This window comes from Sturnira hondurensis, unplaced genomic scaffold, assembly GCF_014824575.4.
Source record: "Sturnira hondurensis isolate 20B ecotype Veracruz unplaced genomic scaffold, ASM1482457v3 Scaffold0000780, whole genome shotgun sequence".
NCBI lineage: Eukaryota > Metazoa > Chordata > Mammalia > Chiroptera > Phyllostomidae > Sturnira > Sturnira hondurensis.
In genome coordinates this window covers 22,438,021-22,460,004 of record NW_028073411.1, presented here as the reverse complement: position 1 = coordinate 22,460,004, position 21,984 = coordinate 22,438,021, and the positions used below count along the sequence as shown (strand labels likewise).

Genomic DNA, 21,984 nt, shown 5'->3' with positions numbered 1-21,984 from the left:
TCCCCTTTCAGTCCTGCTGGAAACTCGGAGAAACAGGCCGGAGGAATTGGGTGATCTGCTCCAACTGCCTTTATTTGATGCTGCGATTACAGGGTGGCCGAGTCGGATCGACGGCAGCCCCCAGGGGAGGCAGGAATGGTTTTGTTTTTTTTTTTTTTTAAGTAGAAGCACAGGGGTTTGTGAGAGGATAGGGGTGGGGTGAGTCTCTTGCTCTTCCAGACTGGAGCTTCCGGGGTTCCAGGATGTGAGCTAGGACGATGGGTCGGGAAAGGGTGGACTGCTCCCAGGGACAGGAGGGTCAGCCTGACCACGGGCCCTTGTAGCTGGCGCCAGATGCTGCTGTGCAACACGGGGGAGCTTCGATGATGCCACAGGCTCTCAAGCAGGTGGGGACAGCCGAGTCATGGGCAGTCCCACGAGTTGGAAACTGGCCTGACCCTTTCAAGTCCCTACCAAGTGGAGCAACAGCTTCATGACACAGTGCCCTGGATGGAGCCCCTCATTCCACCCTTGAGCCCATCGGGTGGGCATTACTAATGCCCAGCTTACAGTCCGAGGCTCCAATTGGTTCTACCTGATTGGCCTGGCCACCAGTCATCCTCCCGCCTCTCAGACCACAGGACCCTGCCTTGAGACGCACCCCTGCAATCCGCATCCCCACCACCCCAAACGGATCCAGCTCCCCAGGACTCTAAAGCTGAGAGCAGGTTCCGGCCACACCCTGAGACCCTCATCACCGGCCAGGCCAGCTTCTCCTGGCCCAGGGGCACAAACCGGCGTCGTCTGGTTACAGTGCCTCCCGTGCGTTCCTCAGGGCGGGGACGCCGCTTCTTAATTGACATATTAGGACCTGTCACCTACTGCTTTGAAAAGCAGGTAGATGCGCCTGTTTCATTTGGTCTTCACAACAACACCCTACGATTGGAATTTAATTTTCTCCATTTACGGATGAAGAACGGAGATCAGAACAGTGTCGTTGGCCACACGTAGCACTGGTGAGGCTACACCTGCAGGAACACACAGGGGAGCTGTAAGGAACCCCCGCCCCCAGGGTGCGCGGACCTCGGGCATGCGCAGTCCTCAGCGCGCAGAGGCAGCGCTCACGCGCGCATGCTCCTCCGAGACGCTCGGACTACAGCTCCCAGGGTGCATCGGGCAAGGCTACGGTGCGGAGACCTTTTCAAATCGGCCAATAGCAGCCCGCGCCGCGCTCGCCGCTCCGAGTTTAAATCTAGGGCGGAGGCGTGTAGGCCGGAGCGGAGCTGCGGGTACGGAGCAGGGGATTCCGGTGGGCTTCGACCCGGGGCAGTGGGGTCCCCTCGCGTGTTCCGAGCCCACAGCAGCCCGGCCGGGAGCTGGGAATTCCGTTGCCGCCGTCCGGGGCATTCCGCCCTGGCTTGGACCGGCGCCGCCCCGGAGCTCGCGGTCTGGAGGCGCGTGGCCCCGGGGGGTGCGTCGTGTCCCTGTAGGTGGTGCTCACGCTGCTGGGCGTCCCCGGGGCGGAGGAACCGGGGGACCTGGGCTCTGACTCCAGCTGACCGCTGGTCCCTCCTTTCCGCAGGGACTCCCTGAGAGCGCTGGGCATGGAAGGTGGAGACAGCAGCGATGTGCCTCCGACCCGCCGGGCGGGCGAAGCGGAGGTGGAGGGTCTCAGGAAGGATGGTACGTGCCCGTCCCTGCAGCGCTGTTGTTCAGGGAGCCCAGTGAAGATGTCGGTCCATTTCATCCTTCCGTGAGCACTTAACTATTTATTCCGTGCTCGTCCTGTGCTCCATACCCATGGAACTCATGGTTTGCACGCGTCTATCTGCAAGGAGTTTGCCAGCGTCTGCCTTCTTTGTTGTTAGCTTTTCTCCACCCGCCTGGACACCCAGTTTCACGTTCCGTCCTAAAAGTGATTCTCTCCGCTTTTATTTGCTGCCCTAAACCCCGGCCCCAGACCACCACCTGGCGCCTTACTCAGATCATCTGTGGGATGGAACCTGATGTTTTCCTCCCGTTTGTGGCTGATTTCCGTTTACCAACGCTGCCTTAGTGAGGAAGCCTGGCTGTCACTTGGCTGTCTTGTTCCGTTCTGGTCAGGTGTGAGTGTCAGGTCACAGGAAGAATTAGGGGTGGTGCCCTCTTCCCGTTAAAGCATTTTGACATCCTTTCACCCTTTGAACCTCAACACCCGTGTGAGGTGGGCAGACTGGGTATCCAAGCATCCATAGCACCTCCATTTTGCAGAAACCATCCTAGAGATGTTGACAAAGTCGTCATCAGTTCTTCGTCGTGCACAGGAATGTATTTGCGGCTGCACACCCCTCTCCTTCCTGGTGTATTCTTTCCAAACGCCAGTCCCGTCTATGGGTGGGCTGAATCCCCACTGCTTCTCTGGAGGACTTCAGCCCTCCATCACCCTCCCTCGGCATCCTTGCTTTTGCCCGTCCACAATCCCACACTGGTCTTTGACCTACCCTGTTATCTCCCTTGTCCCTTGTCCTATGCATTGCAGCGTGCCTCCTTCAGAGCCAGACTTCATGGCCTTTCTCTGCTTGCTCTGCTAGTGCCTCTCAAACCCAACCAGCCCCTCCTGCCCTCACCCCTCACTCCAGCTGCATTCCTAAGTCACTGGCAGCATCTTTGTTGGCTTCCAAGGCATCTTGGTTTTGCTCCTGCCTCCATGCCTGGTGTCTCTCCATCTCTCTCCAGAGGCCTCTTCCTCTGCCATCTTCCAAAGCTGATCTTCCCCAGGACCAGATCCGGTGTCTCTGGGCTTCCACGGGGGCTTTCTGATGCTCCCAGGGCGTCAACTGCATACCTCCCCGGGGGCAGCCACGTTCGGCCATGTTCGGCCACGTTCGGCCTGGAGCTCACACAGCCTCTCCGCCGAGCTCTGGTCTGGTGCGCCCGCCTGCCTGTTTGGCACCTTGGTCTCGGCGTGTCCCTGCTCCCACCCGGTCTGTCCTGTCCTTTGTCTTTCACATGTGAGTAAGTGTCCCCTCTAGTCACCCAGCCCAAGTCGAGAAGCCGCCACACTCCTTCAGCCCTCGGTTCCTGTCATTTCGACCATCAGAACGTGTTTTGGATCCACTGACCCCTTTTTGGCTCCACACAGATGTCACCACCTTAGTCTCAGCCACATCAGCTCACCTCTGCCTTGTATATTTTGCATTTGGCTGGCGTGTGCATTTGTCATTTTCATAGATCCTGTCTGCTTCTTCTCTGGTTTGCTCTGTGCAGCAGCTGGGTGACCTTCTAAAAACATGAGCCAGGTCAGACCGCTTGTCTGCTTCAGACCCTTCAGTAGCTTCCCGTTGGACAGAAGAACAGCTCCTTGCAAACCCTCTGGGATCTCGCCACCCTGTGTGTCCACCTCCTCCAGCTGCTCTGACCCCTGACCAGTCAGTTCCCTCACTCAGGTTCTCCCTAGACAGTGTGCTCCTGAGGACAGCACCACGTTCCCTGTCTGCAGGGGTGGGTGGGGGGGCACCTGCAGCAGAGGGAGGCACACGTTGGCAGGTCGAGGTCACTGGGAGCCAGTGGCAGAGCCCGTGGGAAGAGGAGGCTTTTTCCCTGACCCCTGGTCTGGGGCCCCTTTTTCCATACCAGTTGGTCGGAGGTCGCCAGCAGTGACCTATGCATGTGACTTCCTGGGTTCAGGCATGTAAAAAGTGAAGCACCTGTCTGTCCCTTATTTTTGTCCCTTGGCCACCCAGGTGCCTCTCCAAAGCCCATCGATGCCATTGGTGCCTGGGGCTTCTTCCAGGTTCTAGTCTGTGCAAGTGCAAACCAGAGTGTGTGTGTGTGTGTATGTGTGTGTCTGAGGCCAGTCGATTCTCTGCTTCTGAGAGAGCCCTGCCTCACGGCATGCACAGCCCAGCCCTGCGTCTCCGACTGTCTGGGCCACATTTATCTTGTCGATCTCATATAGCCACGCATGAAGTGTTACCCTTCCTTTAGGTGCCTAAGTATGCCCCGTTGTGGGGCCGTACTGTGATTTGCCTCTTCTGCACGGGTGGGCATTTATACTGTGTCCTGTGCCAGCTGTGACAAGTGCTTCTGCTACAGATGACATTGTGAGTGCCAGCTCGCTGGGCCGGGGGCACGGCATTGGTTTTGGGAGGTGCTGCCACCCGCTTGCCCTGGGGCCCCTGTGCTGATCGGCACCCTCTCCTTCCCCGAAGCCTTGCCCACGCTTTTTCTAACTTTTTTAACAGCCTGAAGGGTGAAAAGTGGAGTCTCGTGCTATTGGTTTTTCGTCACCCCTATTTCCGAGTGGGGCTGAGCTTCTGGACGTAGATTTGAGAACACTCCATTTCTTTTTCCGTGAACTTCATCTCTCCGTGTTCTCTGTCCACCCTCCCGTTGCATGGTTAAGTGTTTCCTTAGCGCTCGGTAGGCACTGTTCGTGAACGAGTCCTGTGCGGGGCGAGCTGCAGGTGTGCTTTTCCCTGTTCATTGTTTCTTTCAACTTCGCTCAGGGTCACTTTTGCCAGGCAGAGATCAGAAACCGTTTTATATATTGGACCGTCAACCTTTCCTTTTATGGCTTCCGGTCAGGTGTGCCAGACCTCCACACTCCGTGTTATAAAATAGTTTCCCTGTGGTTTATTGTTCTTTTAGGGTTCCTTTAAACAATCTTATTTTACTTTATTTTAAAAGATTTTATTTACTTATTTTTAGAGAGATGGGGAGGGAGGGAGCAAGGGAGAGAAGCATCAATGTGCGGTTGCCTCTCACACGCCCCCTACTGTGAACCTGGGCCGCAACCCAGGCACGTGCCCTGACTGGGAATCGAACCAGCAACCCTTTGGTTCTCAGGTCAGTGTTCAGTCCACTAAGTCACACCAGCCGGGGCTAGGGTTTCTTTTTTTTTTTTAATTGTGTCAAATATTGAATTTGTTTTTGAAAGTCGGATAGCTATTTTGTGGTTTGTAAGCAGGGAATCTGCCTCTAGGGGAGCTGAGACAGGCGGTCCTCGGAGAGTATCCACACCCAAACATGACTTAGCTAGTCTAAGTGGGGCTGCTGAGTGACGGGAAGTCACCCTTGGGGGAGTGAGCTTTCAAAGCAGTCTGGGTGGGGACAGGTGACAAGTTCCAGTGTGTCGGCCGTGGCCCCGATGTGACGACAGACTCTCTCCCCCAGATGCTGTTCTCTTGGCCGATGAGAAATTCGACTTCGATCTTTCGCTGTCTTCTCTAAGGTAAACAAAGGCGTTTTCTTCCCTTGCCTCGGGCACAACCACATTCAGTGAGACCTTCCACTCAGCTGCCAGTGTCACCAATGACCCCCTTCTTCTAAAACAGTGCAAATGACGACGATGAGGTCTTCTTCGGACCTGTCGGGCACAAGGAGAGGTGTATCGCCGCCCGGTTGGAACGAGGCGACCCAAGTCCCGGAGCCAGTCACTTCCGCTGGAGCCCCCTCACCGGGGAGAAGTTCGTGGAGGTTTACAAGGAAGCTCACCTCCTGGCCTTCCAGATAGAAAGCAGCAGCAAGGACCAGGCGGCTGGGCCTGAAGACGCGGGGCGCCGGGGTGGGGAGGGGTTCATACAGGACTCAAAGCTAAAAATGAGCCTGTTCGAGAAAGAAAATAAAAGCAAGAGAAGCCCCAACTCACTTAAAAGGGAGACGTACTACCTGTCGGACAGCCCCTTGAGCGGGCCACAGCTGTCGGGCGTCCAGCCCGCCTCGGGCGTGGTGGGTCCCCAGAGTACCATGGCCCAGGCCCACCTCACCCGGACGGGGGAGCCCCCGCTCCCTTCCTGTCCCTCTCTGCCCCTGGAATCCGGTCCCATTGGCCCTCCGAACCAGGCGGTGACTCAGAAGAAGGTCGTCAGCAAACTGCCGCCGCCCCGAGCGTCTGTCAGAGGAAAAAGCGTTCGCTCGGCCGTGGAGAAGGTAGCCACAGCCACGTAGCCGCTGTTGGTCTGGGGATGAGAGTTGGTCCCTGGCTTGTGGGCCTCCGTGGGTTAGCGCTGTAGCAGGGACCTTCCTGGGGAGGGATGTGGAGGTGTGGCTGCCACGAGAGCTGGTGGCGGTGGGGCCTGGGTTTGGGGCGGCTGTGGGCAAGGACACCTCCTGAGCTCTGGTTGGAATCGTTCTTTCATTCTGTGACAAGACTGGGTGTTCCACCCAGTGGGGGTTGCATTTGCATCACCAACCGACTTCCGAAGATGGCCCCTCCTAGAGTAGCCGCTCGTCACCCTCCTAAACGGTGACCGAGTTGAGCTGCTTCCCCCGCGGGCGGCGAGGAAGGAGCTGTCCCGTGAAGTGGCAGGTGTCCCTTTGAGGCACGGTCAGCCAACCCTAGGAAGCGGGGGTCCTGGGGGCTGGAGGGGAGGGTACAGGGGAGCAGGAATGGGGGGTTGGGCGAAGGCTGCTTCCCTGTTTGGCCTGGCTGTGTGCCCAGCGCGGGCAGGGGGAGGAGCTGGCTACAGCCTACCCTGGGCCTTTCCCCGCACTGCCCCCTCTACTGCCGTCCCGTCAGTCACAGAGCAGTGACACTTGGTGGGGCTGTTGGCAGTTTAGGTCAGTGCAGACATCTGGCCAAGGCCTGGACGGCCCTTCTTCCCCTCCGCAAAAAGTCCCGAACCGCATGCCCCACGATCAGGACCCGGAGCTGAGCTGCCGGAGGCGCCCCGCCCGCAGAGCCCCAAGAGCTGGGTCCCAGCGTGGACCGGGAGGCAGGCCAGCCTTTCATCATGTGGAGAGCATTTGCACGCGCATCTCTAGGCTGGTGTTTCTAGAATAAGGTTGACATGTGTCTTGTGTAAAGAGTTGACTCAGGGCAGAGAGATTGCCTTATAATGTGGGCTCTTCTGGGGCATTTGTCCCCTCCTAGGAGCGAGCTGGTGCCAGAGAGCGGGAGTTTTGGCCCGTGAGGTGTTGGCACAGCTGCTGAGCCACACGTGGCGCTAACTTGGGCACCCACCCCATACACGTTTCTGGGACACGTCGTCCGCTCCCTGGGTGAGGCACTGGCACCCCTCCTCTGTGAGCACGGCCTCCAGAAACGCCTGGCCACTCAACCAGACTATTCAGAAATGTGGGGTGTGTCCAAGAAAACTGGGGCCTCTGTCCTCACGAGAGCCCCTGGGCCGTGTCCACAGCAGCATTCTTCCCAACGACCAGTGAGCCTGGACGTCCAGCAGCCGGCGGGCAGACCAGTGAAACGAGGCCTGTCCGCGCCCTGGGGCACATTGTGCGGACAGTGCTGACGCACGGGCTGAAGCAGGTGGCCTGGGCAGTGTGGGTCAGGGAAGGAGCCAGTCACAAAAGGTCCCCAACTGTGATCCCTTTTACGTGAAGTGACTGCAATAGGCAAGTTAGGGAGCCGATGAGGGGCCTTGGCTAGGGTGTGACTGCCTGTGGCGGTGTGCGTGTTTCAGGGCCACAGACGTGGGCTGTGATTAGACTGCAGTGGCTGTCACGTGCCACGGAGCGTGTACCCCGCCAGAGGGGCGTCCGAGATGGTGACCTCCCTGGGGTTGGGGTGTCTCGGTGTTTAAGGTGGCGTGAAGGACGGGGTACAGCCTCATCCCCATGGCCTTGTGAGCTTCTCACAGCTCTGGCAGCTGGGTTATTTGTGAGCTGACTTGGCCCCGAGTGTGCCCTGGTCACCAGGGGCCTGTGGATTTGTGACTTGTCTGGCTCTGCTGGCGAAAGGAAAACGGCTCTTGGTGCCAGCAGAGGTCAGGGGAGGGGTTTGTAGCCACTGAGTGGCTCCGCTGGGAGAGGGGACGACCGGGTCGTGAGCGACCCCTCTGCACAGCATGAGGACTTGGTGGGGCTCAGCCGGCGCCTCGGTGGTCTCCGAGAACAGCAGTCATGAAGGAGGGTGCTCACCCTAGCGGGTCCATCTGCAGCGCAGGGCCCATCTGTCCTGCAAGGATGGCACCCAGTTTTGAGGGAAGCTGCGTAGTGAGTCACTCATCGCTCTTGTCCGTGGTGATTTGGAGGAGGAAGTGACCCACTGTGCACCTCGAACTTGGTGGCAGGTGAAAGGGCCCACATGGCGCTGGGGAGCTGGCCGGTGTGGGCAGCTGCTCTAAGTGGGAGCCTTTGTGTGTCCGTACGTGGTACAGACCAGACAGCTCTCACACCCCGATTTAACATTTTCAGTCCACAAAGGAGACACCAGCAAGTCCTTCTGGGGTGGAAAACCTGGCAGAGAAGGAGTCCCAGAGGGACAGGCCCCCTGACGCTCCCAGCGCTGCCCATGACGTCACGAGCGCGCCACCCTGCGGAGGCCACCTGGGTCCGGGAAAGCGATCGCTCCCCGTGCCCAGCAAGGTGGGTCGGCTCGGCTGTCGCTTGGCTGTGGCTCGTGAGCGGAGCGGGGAGCAGGCTGGCAGCACTGCAGGCGAGGGCCGTGACTTTGAACTGCAGTCGGGGTTAGGCAGGCTGAAGGCGTGACCCTGGGAGGCAGCTTGGAGAATCGAGAAGATGGGGGGCTTGCCTCTGCTGCCCGGGGGTCACGTGGGCGGGTCTGCCTGACCTTCCTGCATGGCGGTGCGTCTGTGACGCAGGGGCCCCCCCTGCAGCAGGGCCATGACACAGGACAGCCACGCTCTGAAACCTCAGCTCCTCCTGGGCATGGGGACCAGCCGTCCACTTCTCCGCCTTGGCGACCAAGCTGCCAGACGCCAGGCCCTGGCACCCACAGCTCAGCAAGCTCCCCAGTGGCCGCTCATGCGGGACTTGGAGGAAAACCTCTTGACTTTCTCTGATTCAAGATGATAGTCACAGAACTATTGAAAAGTATTACAAAACCCCACTTTTGCGGAAATAAGTATTGGATCAGTAATGGAATCTTCCATGATTGTTGACATTTCCTTTCAGATGGGCCTGAAGAGAACTGTGCTGAAGCCCCCTGGCTGTGTGGCTGGTCTGGCCAGAAAGCCCAGTGCCCTCGGGGGCTCTTTGGGCGGAAGCTCCAGAGCACGTGCGCCCCCTGTGGCGAGCACAGGTAAGGCGGCCAGACCCTCAGGGGAGCCAGCCGGGGTGGAGGTGGGCCCGGAGCCCCCTCTCATTCATCCTGAGTGTTAGGGAGAGGTGGCGGAAATCTCCTCAAGTGGTCGTGCTCAGGGGGAGTCCGCCTGGCACAGGTAAGCCTTACCAGCCCAGGCTACAGCAAACCGGATCTCGCCACTTTCTGGAAAGGGTCGCTCTGAACCCCTCGGGAAGACCTGGGCGGTGGGTGGGGCTCCTGCCGGTTGGGAACAGGTGCTGTTCCCTGTAGAAATGGGTGCCGCGGGACGAAGTGTCCGCGGCAGTGGGACTGCTGACCCAGCTTGGGGGGTGGGGTGACTCCCGGGGAGACGCGAGCACAGTCCTGGCTGCACACCGAACCGAGACTGTGGACCCAGCACTGGTCAGAGCAGATCCGTCCCCCTCCCAAGGACAGACGGAGGTCACCTGCCAGGTCCACACAGGCTGACACTGCTGATGGTGTCACCCTGGACGACGGGATGGGGGCTCGATGACCTCTCGGGCCGACACCCAGGGCACTTGGAGCAGAGGCTGGCCTGCCGAGGGAGAGGAGCAAACAGGGACATCGAAAATGCAAAGGACGTGTTAGAAGAAGAATGATTGATTGGTTGGTTTTTACAGAGAGAAGAAAGACATACCAGTGTGTTCCGCCCACTCACACATCACAGACTGATGCCCGTGTGTGCCCCACCTGGGAATCAGACCCACAACCTGGGCCTATCGGGATGATGCTCAACCAACTGAGCTACCCGGCCAGGGCAAGAAAACGTTCTTTATAAACCACCAGAAGGCACCCCGAGGCCCCCACCTCTCGCACCCCCAGTTGCCTTCACGGAAAAATGGGGAGTGTTGGAGGCCTCGGAGGGACGAGGCCGGGGAGGCGCCCAGAGCACCCACGCCTGGCCGATCGCCCTTAGCCCGGCACCTTGTGGGCCTTTCTGAGCCTGGGGTGCCGGATGCCTGCCAGGCTGCCTCCGTCCGTGGGTCACGGCCAGTGAAGAGGGCTCCTCCCCGACACTGACTGATTTGGGGGTGCATTGGCAGCTGAGGACTGCCACCCGAGTCTGTCTGCTCTTCTGTCAGAAACCGCACCCTTGACCCGTGGGCCCCAGCCCCCTGTGGTGTACGGGGACAGACCACAGTGGTCGTCATCGTTGCATTTTCTTTCCCGGCCCCCCACCACCTCCCTGACTGCACGGGGTAGGGAGGGCGGTCGCTGGAGTCTGAAACTGAGGGTACGCAGGGAACGGCCACCGAACGAGGGGGCATGGGCTGCCCACATGGGCTGGTGGAGCTCCCTCAGCAGCTGGGCCCCCACGCGCCCCGGGTGAAAAGACATGGGCTGACAATATTGAAGGCGCAGTTTCAAAACACACAGAGCAAGTCGAGTCCCCAGATTTGCTGCTTACAGGTCCCAGAAATGCGGGGCGGGCAGTGAGCCCACAGAAAGGCGGCCCTCCGTCCCCAGGCACCCACGGGCGCGAAACCAAGAGTGGGCAGGAGGGACGCCCCTGGCACTTGGCCGATGTTCGGGCTGAGCTCACTGGGCTTTCGAAACCTCAGGGCTAAGTGGCGATTTTTGCAGGTGCCCCGAGGAAAGCGGAGCAGGAATGTGGGGTGGAGACCCTAAGCTGGGGTCCTTATCTAAGAATCTGGGCTCCGGGTGAGCGGCTTGTCCGCTGTGAAATGCCGGGTGGCAGTTCCATGAGCCACCTGTCCTCGAAGGCGTGGGACTTGCTGCCTGTCGCTGCGCGGCAGCGGCACAGGTGTCTGTGGTCGACTGGACCAGAGGACAGCGTGCGAGGCTGGGCGCCCTCTCCTGCCTCTCGGTGGTCGTCTGTGGTGGCCTGTGGAGCCCTCTTGGCCCATCCGCGGCGGCCTGGCTTGTCCTGTGACAGACGAGGCTGCCTGAAGGACACAGAATGTTGTCCCTGGTGTTCCTCTTACCCGGAAACCGTCACGGTGGATGGTAATAGTGTGCCCCGCTAGCCAACGGTGCGAAGGAGGTGTGCATGCTGAAGAGAGCACCTCTCACGTGCGCTGGTTAAATGTCACCCATTAGAAGTCACATGAGCCTGAGCAGTAACCCGGTTTCATGTGTCCCTTCTTCCAGGTAAATCAGGTGAACGTCTGAGGGTCTCTGCAGATGGTCCCCGGCCTCCCTCGGACCCCGGCCAGCCAGGCCCAGCGGGAGCTGCCCTGGCCCAGTCGTCCCTGCAGGCGCGCCCTCTGGCCCTGTGCCGGCAGAGCCCGTGCCCCGGGGGGGCCGAGGTGACCCCTAGGCGGCCTGCTGCGCCCACCACGTCACTCACCACGTCGGCTGTCCCACAGCCCCAGACGCCAGAGCCCCGAGGGGTGAGGCTGAGCTCTCAGCCCCGTCGGCCCCCCTCTGCTCTGCGGAGCGCGGCCGGGGGTGGCGCCAGGCGGGAGTCCTTGCTGCGCTCTGGGACGAAGGCCGTGCCTGCGAGTCCGTTTAAAGTCCCCAAGTTTCCTGCTGGTGAGTGGGAGGCCGTGGCGAAGGGTTTCGGAATGGTGAGCAAGTTCTAGGTAAAGTAAGCGATGGCTCCGTGGCAACCCTTCCTGGAGCGCTTTAACTCCGCCTCTGGCTTGCTCTGCAGGAGAAGCAGTTGGCCGGGGGTGGGAGGGGAGTGGGGGACGGACAGGACTCCTTACCGCACGTGCCCCGTCTGTGTAACACGGGCCCTGCTGCTCCCACCTGTTCTCTTGTTCGGCGTTGTGAGGATGCCAAAGTTTGGTGTGGCTTTCCTTGTGTCCTTATGCTAGAGGGTTCTCCAGCTTCTTTGACCTGTGGGCTGGTATTTTTAATTAAATCTGGCCAAACGTGGCCATTATTTCTTCAAGTATTTTTCTGGCATCCCCACATTTCCTGCGACTCAGCACACGTGCTTCAGGCTCCTCGGCGTGGGCCACCGAGGCTCAGCTCTGTCCCCTGCAGCCTCTGGTGCCAGCGCCGCCACCTGTTCCCTGGGCCACACGTCTGCTCCCCGGCAGAGTGTCTGGGCCGCTGATGGCCTTCGCGCCGGTTTCCCTGCTCTGCAGTGGTGTCCCCACTTGGTCCCCACGCTCTCCGTTTCCCTGTAGATGCGGGAGCGCGCTCCCAACGGTCGTTTCAGAAGAGCCTGTTCCTTCTAACCCCGTCGGCCCTGTCGCCTTGGGGTCTGTTCTCGGTGCTTCCTGCTTCCTGCTTCCTGCTCAGGGTCCTATTTTCCTGCTTCTCCGCGTGTGTAATGATTTTTTGTTGCCTGCTGGACATTGCGATTTTACATTTGGAGTGTGTGGATTTTGCTGTCTTTACAGAGTTGAGTTTCACTTTGACAGGCAGTTAAATTTTAGGTTACTTCGGTCCTTGCAAGGCTTCTCTTCAGGCTTCGATGCGCGAGTACCATCGCCGTTACTCTCGGGACAGTCCAGCCCTGTGCTGACCAGTGGTGGCCTTTCCAGGCTGAATGCGCCGTGTGTCCCCGAGGTCTCCCGTCGCCGAGAGGGTGTGAGTGTGTCCCAGAGTGTGCTGTGGCTGACCTTGCAGTACCCCTCGTCTCAGCCTGAGTGTGCGCGCACTCCGGGTGGCTGCCTGGGCCCGGCGAGCGGGTGCGACAGGCACGCACAGGCCGATGGGGTGGGGGCTCTCCCCCTCTCGGACGCTGCCCAGGCGCCCGGCCCATTTTAGTTGTTGGTGTTGCCCGCGAGTTCGGTGCCTGGACTGCCACGTAAGGACGCGCCCTTCCCGAGCGTCTCCAGCGCCAGGCCCTCTGTTGGGTGCGAGGGGTGTGAGGACAGGACAGACCCACCCTCACGGAACCTGCGTTTCCATAGTAGGAGACACAAAACAGGCGTGCTCTCTGGTCGCGGGTGTGATGAGGTGACGTCGCGGTGCCTGGTGTGTGTTGGGGAAGGATGGGGACCGCGGTCCTTCCCTTAGATTGTCAGTGGAGGCTCCTCGAGCAGGTGACACCGAGCAGAGCTCCGCACCGTGAGGAGGCGGCACATGTGTCCCGCATGGAGGGACGTGTGCTGGATGAGCTCGGGGACCAGCACTGGGCCCGGGGGAGCCGGTTTGCGTGGCAGCTCCCGGGTGTTTGAAGGGTAAGCAGGCGGCGCTGCGGGGGACGGAGAGACAGGAGGAAGGCGAACACGGGCGTTGGAGGCGGGGTGGGTGTGGTGGGGACCGTGGTTCTGTCTCGGGAATCACTTCGGAGGCCCAGCTCTGAACAGAAGGGGAGGTGGGAAGTGGGGACCTGTCTGCTTTGAGAAGGTGCGGACACGTGGGGTGGGGCGGGGCGTGGGGGCGGGGCAGGTTTATTCACAGTGGGAGGGCACCGTGCAGGGGCACCTGCGCCATAGGGGGCTCTGGGGACAGTGTCCTCACCCCTGGCTCCTGGGAGGTAGGCAGGTGCGGCCTGGGGGCCCTGGGGCAAGTTTGCGAACCAGTTCAGGGGAGCTGGCACCGCTCCGGGCTGACCCGTGGACCTGCAGCCTGGGGTGCTGCTGTGTCCTCTGCCCCATTGTCACCGCCCCGGGGCCTGCAGACGCTCTGCAGGGAGACAGTCATCAACCACAAGACCTCTGGCAACAGGAGATAGCAGTGGGATGTCTTGCTGTCCCATTGGGGACCTCCTGGGTTGGGGTAGCGAGGGCCTTGGTGCCACCACGGGCGAGCGTCTGGTGGGTCAGGAGTCCCCTCGAGCAGCAGGGATGTCCTTGTCACTTTTTTTTAAATATATGTTTTATTGATTATACCATTATAGTTGTTCTATTCCCCCCTTCATTCCCCTCCACCCGCACACTCCCTCCACCACCATTCTCCCCCCTTAGTTTATAACCACGTGTCTCAAGTTCTTTAGATTCTATATTTCCCCCACTATTCTTGCCCTCCCCCCATCTATTTTCTACCTACTGTCTATGCTATTTTCTGTACCTTCTCTCCCCTTCTCCTCCTCCCACTCCCCTGTTGCTAACCCTCCATGTGTTCTTCATTTCTATGGTTCCACTCCTGATCTAGCTGTCCTCTTGGTTTGCTTTTGTTTTAGGTGTGGTTGTTAATAACTGTGAGTTTGCTGTCCTTTCACTATTCATATTTTTCATCTTCTTTTTCTTATATAAGTCCCTTTAGCATTTCATATAATAAGGGCTTGGTGATGATGAACTCCTTGAACTTGACCTTATCTGAGAAGCACTTTATCTGTCCTTCCATTCTAAATGAAAGTTTTGCTGGATAAAGCAATCTTGGCTGTAGGTCTTTGGATTTCATGACTTGGAATACTTTTTTCCAGCTCCTTCTTGCCTGTAAGTTCTCTTTTGAGAAATCCGCTGACAATCTGATGGGTACTCCTTTGTAGGTCACTGTCCTCTTATCTCTTGCTGCTTCTAGGATTCTCTCCTTCATTTTCATCTTGGCTAATGTAATTATGATGTGCCTTGGTGTGTTCCTTCTTGGGTCCAGCTTCTTTGGGACTCTCTGAGCTTCCTGGATTTCCTGGAAGTCTATTTCCTTTGCCAGACTGGGGGAGTTCTCCTTTATTATTTGTTCAAAGACGTTTTCCACTCGTGGCTGTTTCTTTCCCCCTTCTGGTACCCCTATAATCCAGATGTTGGAACGTTTAAAGATGTCCTGGAGGTTCCTAAGCCTCTCCTCATTTTTTTGAATTCTCATTTCTTCATTCCTTTCTGGTTGGATGTTTTGTTCTTCCTTCTGGTCCATTCCATTGATTTGAGTCCCAGTTTCCTTTCCATCGCTACTGGTTTCCTGGACATCTCCCTTCATTTCAATTAGTTTAGCCTTCATATGTTCCTCTAATTTGTGACTATAATCAACCAGTTCTGTGAACATCCTGATAAACAGTGTCTTGAATTGTGCTTCTGAGAGGCTGGCAATTTCTCGGTCACTGAGAGTTATCGGCTCTGGGACTTTGAGTTCTTCTTGCGCCATCTTTTGGGCTGTTCGTGCCTGCTGTGTATCAGGATCGGAGCCCTAGGTGTTCACCAGAGCAGGGCAACTCAGTCGCTGGGTTATGACACTGTATGTGGGGCCAGGGCCAAAGAGGAGCAATGGCGTCTCGTCTCCCACCTCGGTCCCCACAGGTGCCGCAGCTGCCACCGTCACTGGGGCCCGCACATTTTCTCCCACTGCATGTGAGTGCCACCACCGTCAGCCTTCGCCCCCTGGGGCCTGTGTGGTCCGTCTCACTGTGCGCGAATGTGCGACCGTGGTCAGTCTGCCCCGCACCCCAACTGGGTCCGGGCCATTTGCGCGCCTAGGTCGGGGGATCTGTCCTGCCTGACCCTGCTCAGCTGCTGGCTCCGCCCCTCTTACCGTCCCTGTTGAACGGTTCGTTGTTGTGGGACTTCCGTATAATTCAATTTTCTGTTCTTTGGCTGTGTCTTTGTTCTCCAAACCTTTGTTGTATTCCAACTTGGTTGTGGGAGAAGGCAGTGTTTCCACCTATGCCTCCATCTTGGCGGAAGTCTCCTTGTCACTCTTCAAGTCTTGCTCTCTGCCTGCCAAGGACAGTGGCCAGGCTGGGGCGTGGGCTCCCCCTCTCCCGCTCCAGCAGGGGCACCTTAGGGCCCTGCCCAGTGGGTCCTGGTGGGCTTGTCTGAGCCCCCCTTGTTTCCCTGCCCCTTCGCTGCTCCCAGGGGCAGTGGAGACGATGAGGAGCCCTGGCGAGTACGGACCGCCTGGTCCCTGTGGACTGACCGCTCGCTTCCTCTCTCGTCTCAGGTGGACCCCCCGACTGCCTGACGCCCCGGCTCTCGCAGGCACCGAGGCCTCAGTCCTGCACGTCGACTGGGAGGTAATGAGCTGCATGACTCTAGAGACGAATGAACGCCCCTGCTAGCGTGCTTCCCGTGGGGGCCCCACCTGTCTGGCCCTCACCCCTGTCTCTCGGGGCAACTTTTACAGCTATGGCAGTTCACGCAGCTGCAGACCCACCCCCGGGTGTGGGGGCTGGCCCCCAGCCCTGGGGCGGCTGTCAGTCAGGTGCCCGCGGAGTTGCCTTCAGAGTGGTGTGCGTGGCCCGTCCAGCCTGAGACGCTGACCGGCTGCTCTGGGTGCCGCCCATCATCTGAGGGTCCCCAGGGGCAACTCTGGTTCATGCCGTCGGTGGAGACCGCGGGTCGGTGCCATCCCTCAGGTGCGGTGTGAGTCCTGGCTTCTCCACATCCTGATTAGAGCTGGTGTGAGTTGTCCAGTGTGGCCAACCCTGAGTCCTTACCCGCCTGGCCGAGCGGCGCCAACTCAGCACGGCAGACCCCACAGGAGAAAGCATGCGCCCACCCCAGGAGGCCTAGGCTGGCACAGGGGTCACTCGGCAGCCCCTCCCCTTAACTGTCCTCCCACCCTGCTTGCCAAGATCGGGGCTGCTCTGGCCACCTCTCTGGCCCTTTCTGATGACCCAGCCTGGCTCGCTGAGGGCTCAGCACTGTGGAGGGGTGAGTGCCATCCCTGCTGCTCAGTCCTGAGCCTGTCCACTGTAGGCGGAGCCTGGCGCCCGTGTATGGCCACAGTGGGTGCACTTGCAGGGCACAGTGGGCAAGATAAGCCTGGACGGAGCCCCGGCTCTGTCCCCGGCCAGCCTGGGCCGTCGGCGATCCTTTCCACAACCCTGGGCTTGCACTTACTCCTCTCTGAGCTTGGAGATGCTGGAGGGGGTTGGACCAGAGGCTTTCCCTTCCACCATGGGGGTGAGCCAGACCCACGGCCTCTGTGGACAGACAGCAAGGGGCCTCTGACCTCCTGGGTCTCCCTGAGGAGGGGGGCGGGAGCCGCCCATGTGCAGCGCTTCGGGGTGAGGGTGGTATGGGGACCTGGCAGGCAGCGTGGCCTCACTTTCCATCCCCTTCCCGGAGCCATCCTCTGCGTCGGTCCTCACTCAGGTCAGCTTAGACTCTGAAAGGCATAGCAGCTGACCTTGACCAGTGACAGGCTGTAGCCACAGCACCCCCAGACCTCCCTGTGTGGTTGGGTGTCCTGGACTTGCTTTACTTAAGAACAGTAACCAATTCGACTCTTCCTCACTCCTTTGCCAGCAGTGAAGCAAGGCAGGTCCTGATCAGGGAAGCCACAGCACCACCGGGGCTGGGAGGGGCTGCGTGGCAAGCAGGTGTCAGTTTACAGCTGGCTCCAGTGGCCTTGAGCCTGGGAGTGGGTGAATGGGCAGCAGTCCCCCCGTCCAGGTGTCCTTGTGGGATGGCCTGTGCTGGCCCTGTGACAGGTCTCTCCCGAACCTCCTGTGAAGTGTGTTATCCCAGCAGCACCTGCAAGGATGGCCAGGCTAGGGGAACCTGTGAGGACAGGTGGGGCCGGGCCAAGGAGGTACTGGAGGCGCACACGGGGGCCGGGGGCAGCTCGCTCAGCCTCTGCCTGGTGGGACCTCTTCTGTGGGAACTGAGCCTCCCCACTGCATGTGCCCATTGGCTGAACGACTGGGCATGTCTGAGGTCACCTGTGCATAAGACCCCAATGTTGTCTTTCCAGGGCTGTCCACGGCACTCCGGCGCGGCGTGCCTCGGGGCTGGTTTCCCAGACCCCGGTGAGTACTCGGCACGTGGCCACCCTGCTCACACCTGCCGGCCGCCGGCTCTCAGGCCTTCCGGTGCTGACCCCAAGGACCCAGCCCAGGACTCTGGCTTCTCCCCAGTGTGGGTCTGCTCGCCGACTTTCTTCCGATTCCTGGCAAAGACCTGCGGTGAGGTGAGGTGACAGACAGGCTGCCGGAGGTCTGTCTCAGATCCGCGAGGCCTCCAGTGGCCGCTGTGCGGGCTAGGCTGCCTGGTCTGTAGGCGGCCGCCCAGCAGGAGCCAGGTTCACGCCTGTGGGGGAGCGCTCACTGCAGAGACTGGGAGACAGCTCTTCACGCTCTGGGGGCCGACCCGGAGCTCGGCCAGGTGTTGAGCCCTGCTGGGGGGAGCGGCCTTTATCAACGACCTTAAACCCCAGTCCCACGTGCCTGTCCCCAGCGATCCCGCCCCAGGCCCCAGACACAGTCCAGACACAGGTGCTGGTGGCTGTGGGGGCTCTGGGGTGGAGACCAGAAGGCACCCACCCTCAGGCCTCCAGGAAGGCCCCCGTTCACACTGCTCCTGCTCACTCGGGGCGTTTCCGTGGGAACCCTTGGGGGAGAGGGTGCAGAACAGGGTCCCATCTCCATCAGACAGTGGCTGAGAAAACCAGTGAAGAGGCACACAGCGCCTGCAGTGGGTGTGCTGCGCCCCGTGTATGTTGATCTGCATGCGTGTGTCTGCGCTATTCCGTGAGAACCGAAGAGGGGGGGTCGGGGGGAGGTGGCAGACAGGAAGGCGGACGGGGCTGCACTCACACCAGCGAGACCTGGTCTGAGACCAGTTACGATGATCGTTTTTACTTGTAAATAGAGGAAAAACTCTTTTCGGGTTGTGACAAAGCCTTTGAAATATTGAAAAGGAAATATAGTGTGTTAATTACAGAAACAGCTGATTTTCTTGGCTTTGTTGTGTGATTTGGTGTCCAGGCGGCAGGGGTGTGAGGGCCCGCCGGGGGCAGCCTGTGTCCTGGGCCTGGAAACCAGCAGGAAGCGGGTGGCGGACGGGACACGCTGCGCTGTCTAGCAGGAAATGGGCCCCGAAGGATGGTCTGCCTGGGAAGGGGGAATCACGGGGAGGCCCTGATGTGTGACCAGGGAGCCCACCCCTGCCCAGGCGCCAGGCCCACCCCTGAGGCTGCCTCACAGGCTCTCAGCACTGGAGAGAGGGCCTGGCTAGGAACAGACATACGGGGAAGCTGCAGGGCCGGTGGCAGAGCCCACCCCCCAGCTCCTTGCCTCCTATGTGATAACCTGAGCAAAGGGGACTGAGGTGGGCACATGGTGAGAGCAGGCGGGCAGAATTTCAGAGCTGATCATACCTCAGAAATCGTTCAGTCCTCCTGGTGGAGCCAGAACCAGAGCCACGGTGCTCTCCACTGTGGTCCCTCCTCCAAGACCGGCCCTCGGCCCTCACAGTGGCCCCCCTGGAATTCCCTCATGAGCCCCCCACACACACACCCGCAGGCCTGCGCCGGGGAGTGGGCGCTCAGACGAGTCCTCCGACAGGAGCTCTTCTCCTCTGGCGGACGTACCGCAGGCTCTCTGCTTCTCTCCGGAAAAGAGTGACTCCACCTCCCCTGCCGTTGGCACCGCAGCACACGCAGCAGGCGAGGAGGCACAGCCCACTGCGGAGACGGCGCCGACCGAGGTACCGGAAACACGGCTCTCCCGTGTCTCAGATCAGTGGAACCTGCCTGGAGGCCGAGTGGGAACCCAGCCCTCCGCTGGCAGAGTTGCCCCCGCAGCAGAAAAGGCCACGCCTCTGCCCTGCAACCCAAGAGGGCCAGGGCCCCAAGGACTGACAGGGAAGTAGGGGCAGTGGGGGTCAGCGGGTGCTCTGTGCTGGCCGCCGCAGCAGGCAGGTGCACGGGGTGGGGCTTCCGGCTGTCCCTAGCAAGGGCCCCTCCTTCCTTAGTTTTCCAAACTTTGCACATGGGACGTAGCGACGCCTGTGTTTCCCGAGATGCCGGACAAAAATGAGGGAGACGGGCCCCTCACCCTCAGGTCCCCATCTAGGTTCTGCTGGTGGACATCCCACTGGAGCGGCTCCGCATCGCCCCAGCTGCGCAGAGCTCCCCGCCCGCTGACGTTGCTCTCATCGACTTCTGCAGCCCACCAGGGGCCTGCGGGCCTCTGATAGACCTCATGGTCAACACTCCGGAGGCGGACAGGAGCGCCGCGGGGAAGCTGCCCCCCAACATGGGACAGGTGAGGTGCTGCCGGAGGGCTGTGGGGCTCCGGCCTTGGGTGGTCTCGGTTCCAGGTTTGTCCCCGGATTCCCAGACCTCATGGTGACCTTGGAGAGTGGCCCTTAGGCCCCTAAGGGCCACGGTCTCCAGGCACAGCTCACCTTTGGTGGTGAGAGCTCCAAGTTCCAGCCCCACTGAGGGGTTCCAGGGACCCAGGAACTCTCCCAGGGCGGGGTCCAGGTCCCCGGTGCCTCGTGTGTGTGTGTGTGTGATGAGAGAGCGTAGCTGTGTGAGGGGTCCAGTGTGCTTCAGTGGGTGGCATTCTCTCCCAACTTCTTAGGGGCCCTCAAGATGTCAGTGTGCCCAAGCCATGGCGGGGATGGCCCTTGGCGGCCTGGTGTGGTGTCCCCCTGGTGGGAAGGGGAGGGGCGCCAGTGGGATGGGGCGCGCTGCTCACCCCTGCCGCTTCTCTCCTGTAGCTGACAGACCTGTGCGCCCCTCTGATCCAGCTGAGCCCCGAGGCCAACAAGGAAAACGTGGACTCGCCCCTTCTCAAGTTCTGAGAGCAGTGAGAGCCGGGCGCGCCGCACACTGTCACGAGAACAGTCCGTCCTCACGCGGTTTTCGACCCTTAGAAATGAGCTTTAGGAGGGACTGCGTCGGAAACACCCAAGTAAAACTGCTGTGCTTGGTGGGGGAGGCTGCGGGGGTGGGGCGAGTTGGTGCCCGTCCGCAGCCTCTGTCCTCACTGCCCCTCCCTGCGCTAGACGGGAATCAGAAGCCCCCAAATGGAGAGTCGTTTTGAATGTGTTTTTATGTAAAATAGCAAGTCACCATTTTAAAAACTAGGTTTATATGAAAAGTTAAGTATTCTAGATTTAAGTTGTAAAGTAAATGAAAATATATTAAAGTGTATCTTGATTTTCACATATACGTAGCTATTTTTATTACTCTAGTCAGTGGACAGGGTTTATGTGACCAAACTTCAGATTCGGGGTGGCTGTTGATGGCAACCTCGAGGACAGGATGCCGAATGAGAAAGAGACACGGTGTGGCCTCACACGCGTGTGGGGCCTTGAAAGAACCTACAGAGAACAGGCTGCCTGAGGTGGGCGGCAGGGGGTGGGGAATGGGTGCAAGCATCAAAGGCACAAACCTGTTATTTAGGAGACAAAGTCATGGGCACATAATTGGAAAGTAGCAGGAGTGAAAGTGGCCACACAGGTAGCCCCAAGTCCAGGCTGGGCCAGGTAATGGACACTGTCACTGGGTGCCCCGGTGACTCAGTGGTGATGGCCACAGGCCTGCGGAGAGGCTCCGGGGCAGGGTGAGGAGGGGCGCTGGCTGGGCGTGTTCCCTGCCTGAGGCCATTCTAATGGGAAGTTTGTTCCCATTCGCTGCCCTGGGAGGAATCTATACACAAACCTCCCTGTTCTGCGAGGCACTGTGCAGGCAGAAAAGCTGCTTGGATCCCTTCTGGGCTCCCACCTTTTGCTCCCTGCAGGACACCCGGGACCCTGGGTCCCCAAAGGCTAAGGGGAGGGTGTGGGTTGATGTGAGTCAGTCACCACCGGGAACGTGGCTCCATGGTCTCAAGAGCAGGAGAGTGACCCGAACTTTGTGGGTGGCCTTGCTGCGCATGGAGACACAGCCTTACTTCGAGGACCCTGGGGGTTTGCGTCCTCACCTGCAGCCGCCCGTAAACTGGCAGCAGGGCTCACAATGGGCCCCTGCGCTGGGGGCACCCGCCCTGGCAGCCGAGGGCCTGCAGCGCCTCTCCACACCAGCCCCCTCGCACCGCTGTGCCGGTGGGCAGCAGGGGTCTAGGACTCAGTACTGGTGCCACGGGGGGCCTCTGATGCCTGGCCCTCACGCAGTTCATAGGAGAAAAACTTTGGAACGAAGTCAGTCAAATATTTACCGGCAACCTGTGGCCGGCAGGCTGCGTTTCTGCTGGGGACGCAAAGGCGCAGAGCTCATGCACCCGCCTTCCGGGGGATTATCGTTTGGTGGGGACGAGGGACCCAATGGGGCTCTAGCCATCCAGGGTGCTGTCGACACGGAGTGGGTTGGGCCAGGCTGCCGAGCTCCCCTGGGGGTCCAGGTGCTCCTTCCGTCTGACCTGCAAGTGTCCTCAGGCAGGACAGAAGTAATCGCACTCAGTTCTCTTCAAACAGGTGGGAGAAGGCCCCCAAGGGCCCAGGTGGGTAAAGCGGCAGCTCCCACCCAGA

At 59.7% G+C, this 21,984-nt stretch overlaps 1 protein-coding gene across 1 annotated transcript; it reads left to right on the top strand.

Moving 5' to 3' along the window:
* Positions 1-1,055: 1,055 nt before the first annotated feature.
* On the top strand, positions 1,056-20,668 carry GTSE1 (G2 and S-phase expressed 1). Its single transcript, XM_037049387.1, has 12 exons — positions 1,056-1,268; positions 1,562-1,662; positions 5,134-5,191; positions 5,295-5,889; positions 8,122-8,283; positions 8,833-8,959; positions 11,096-11,479; positions 15,722-15,794; positions 17,480-17,695; positions 19,029-19,212; positions 19,581-19,772; positions 20,233-20,668. The coding sequence occupies exons 1-12, from the start codon at positions 1,111-1,113 to the stop codon at positions 20,314-20,316; spliced, it is 2,334 nt and encodes a 777-aa protein (XP_036905282.1). The 5' UTR covers positions 1,056-1,110; the 3' UTR covers positions 20,317-20,668.
* Positions 20,669-21,984: the final 1,316 nt, after the last annotated feature.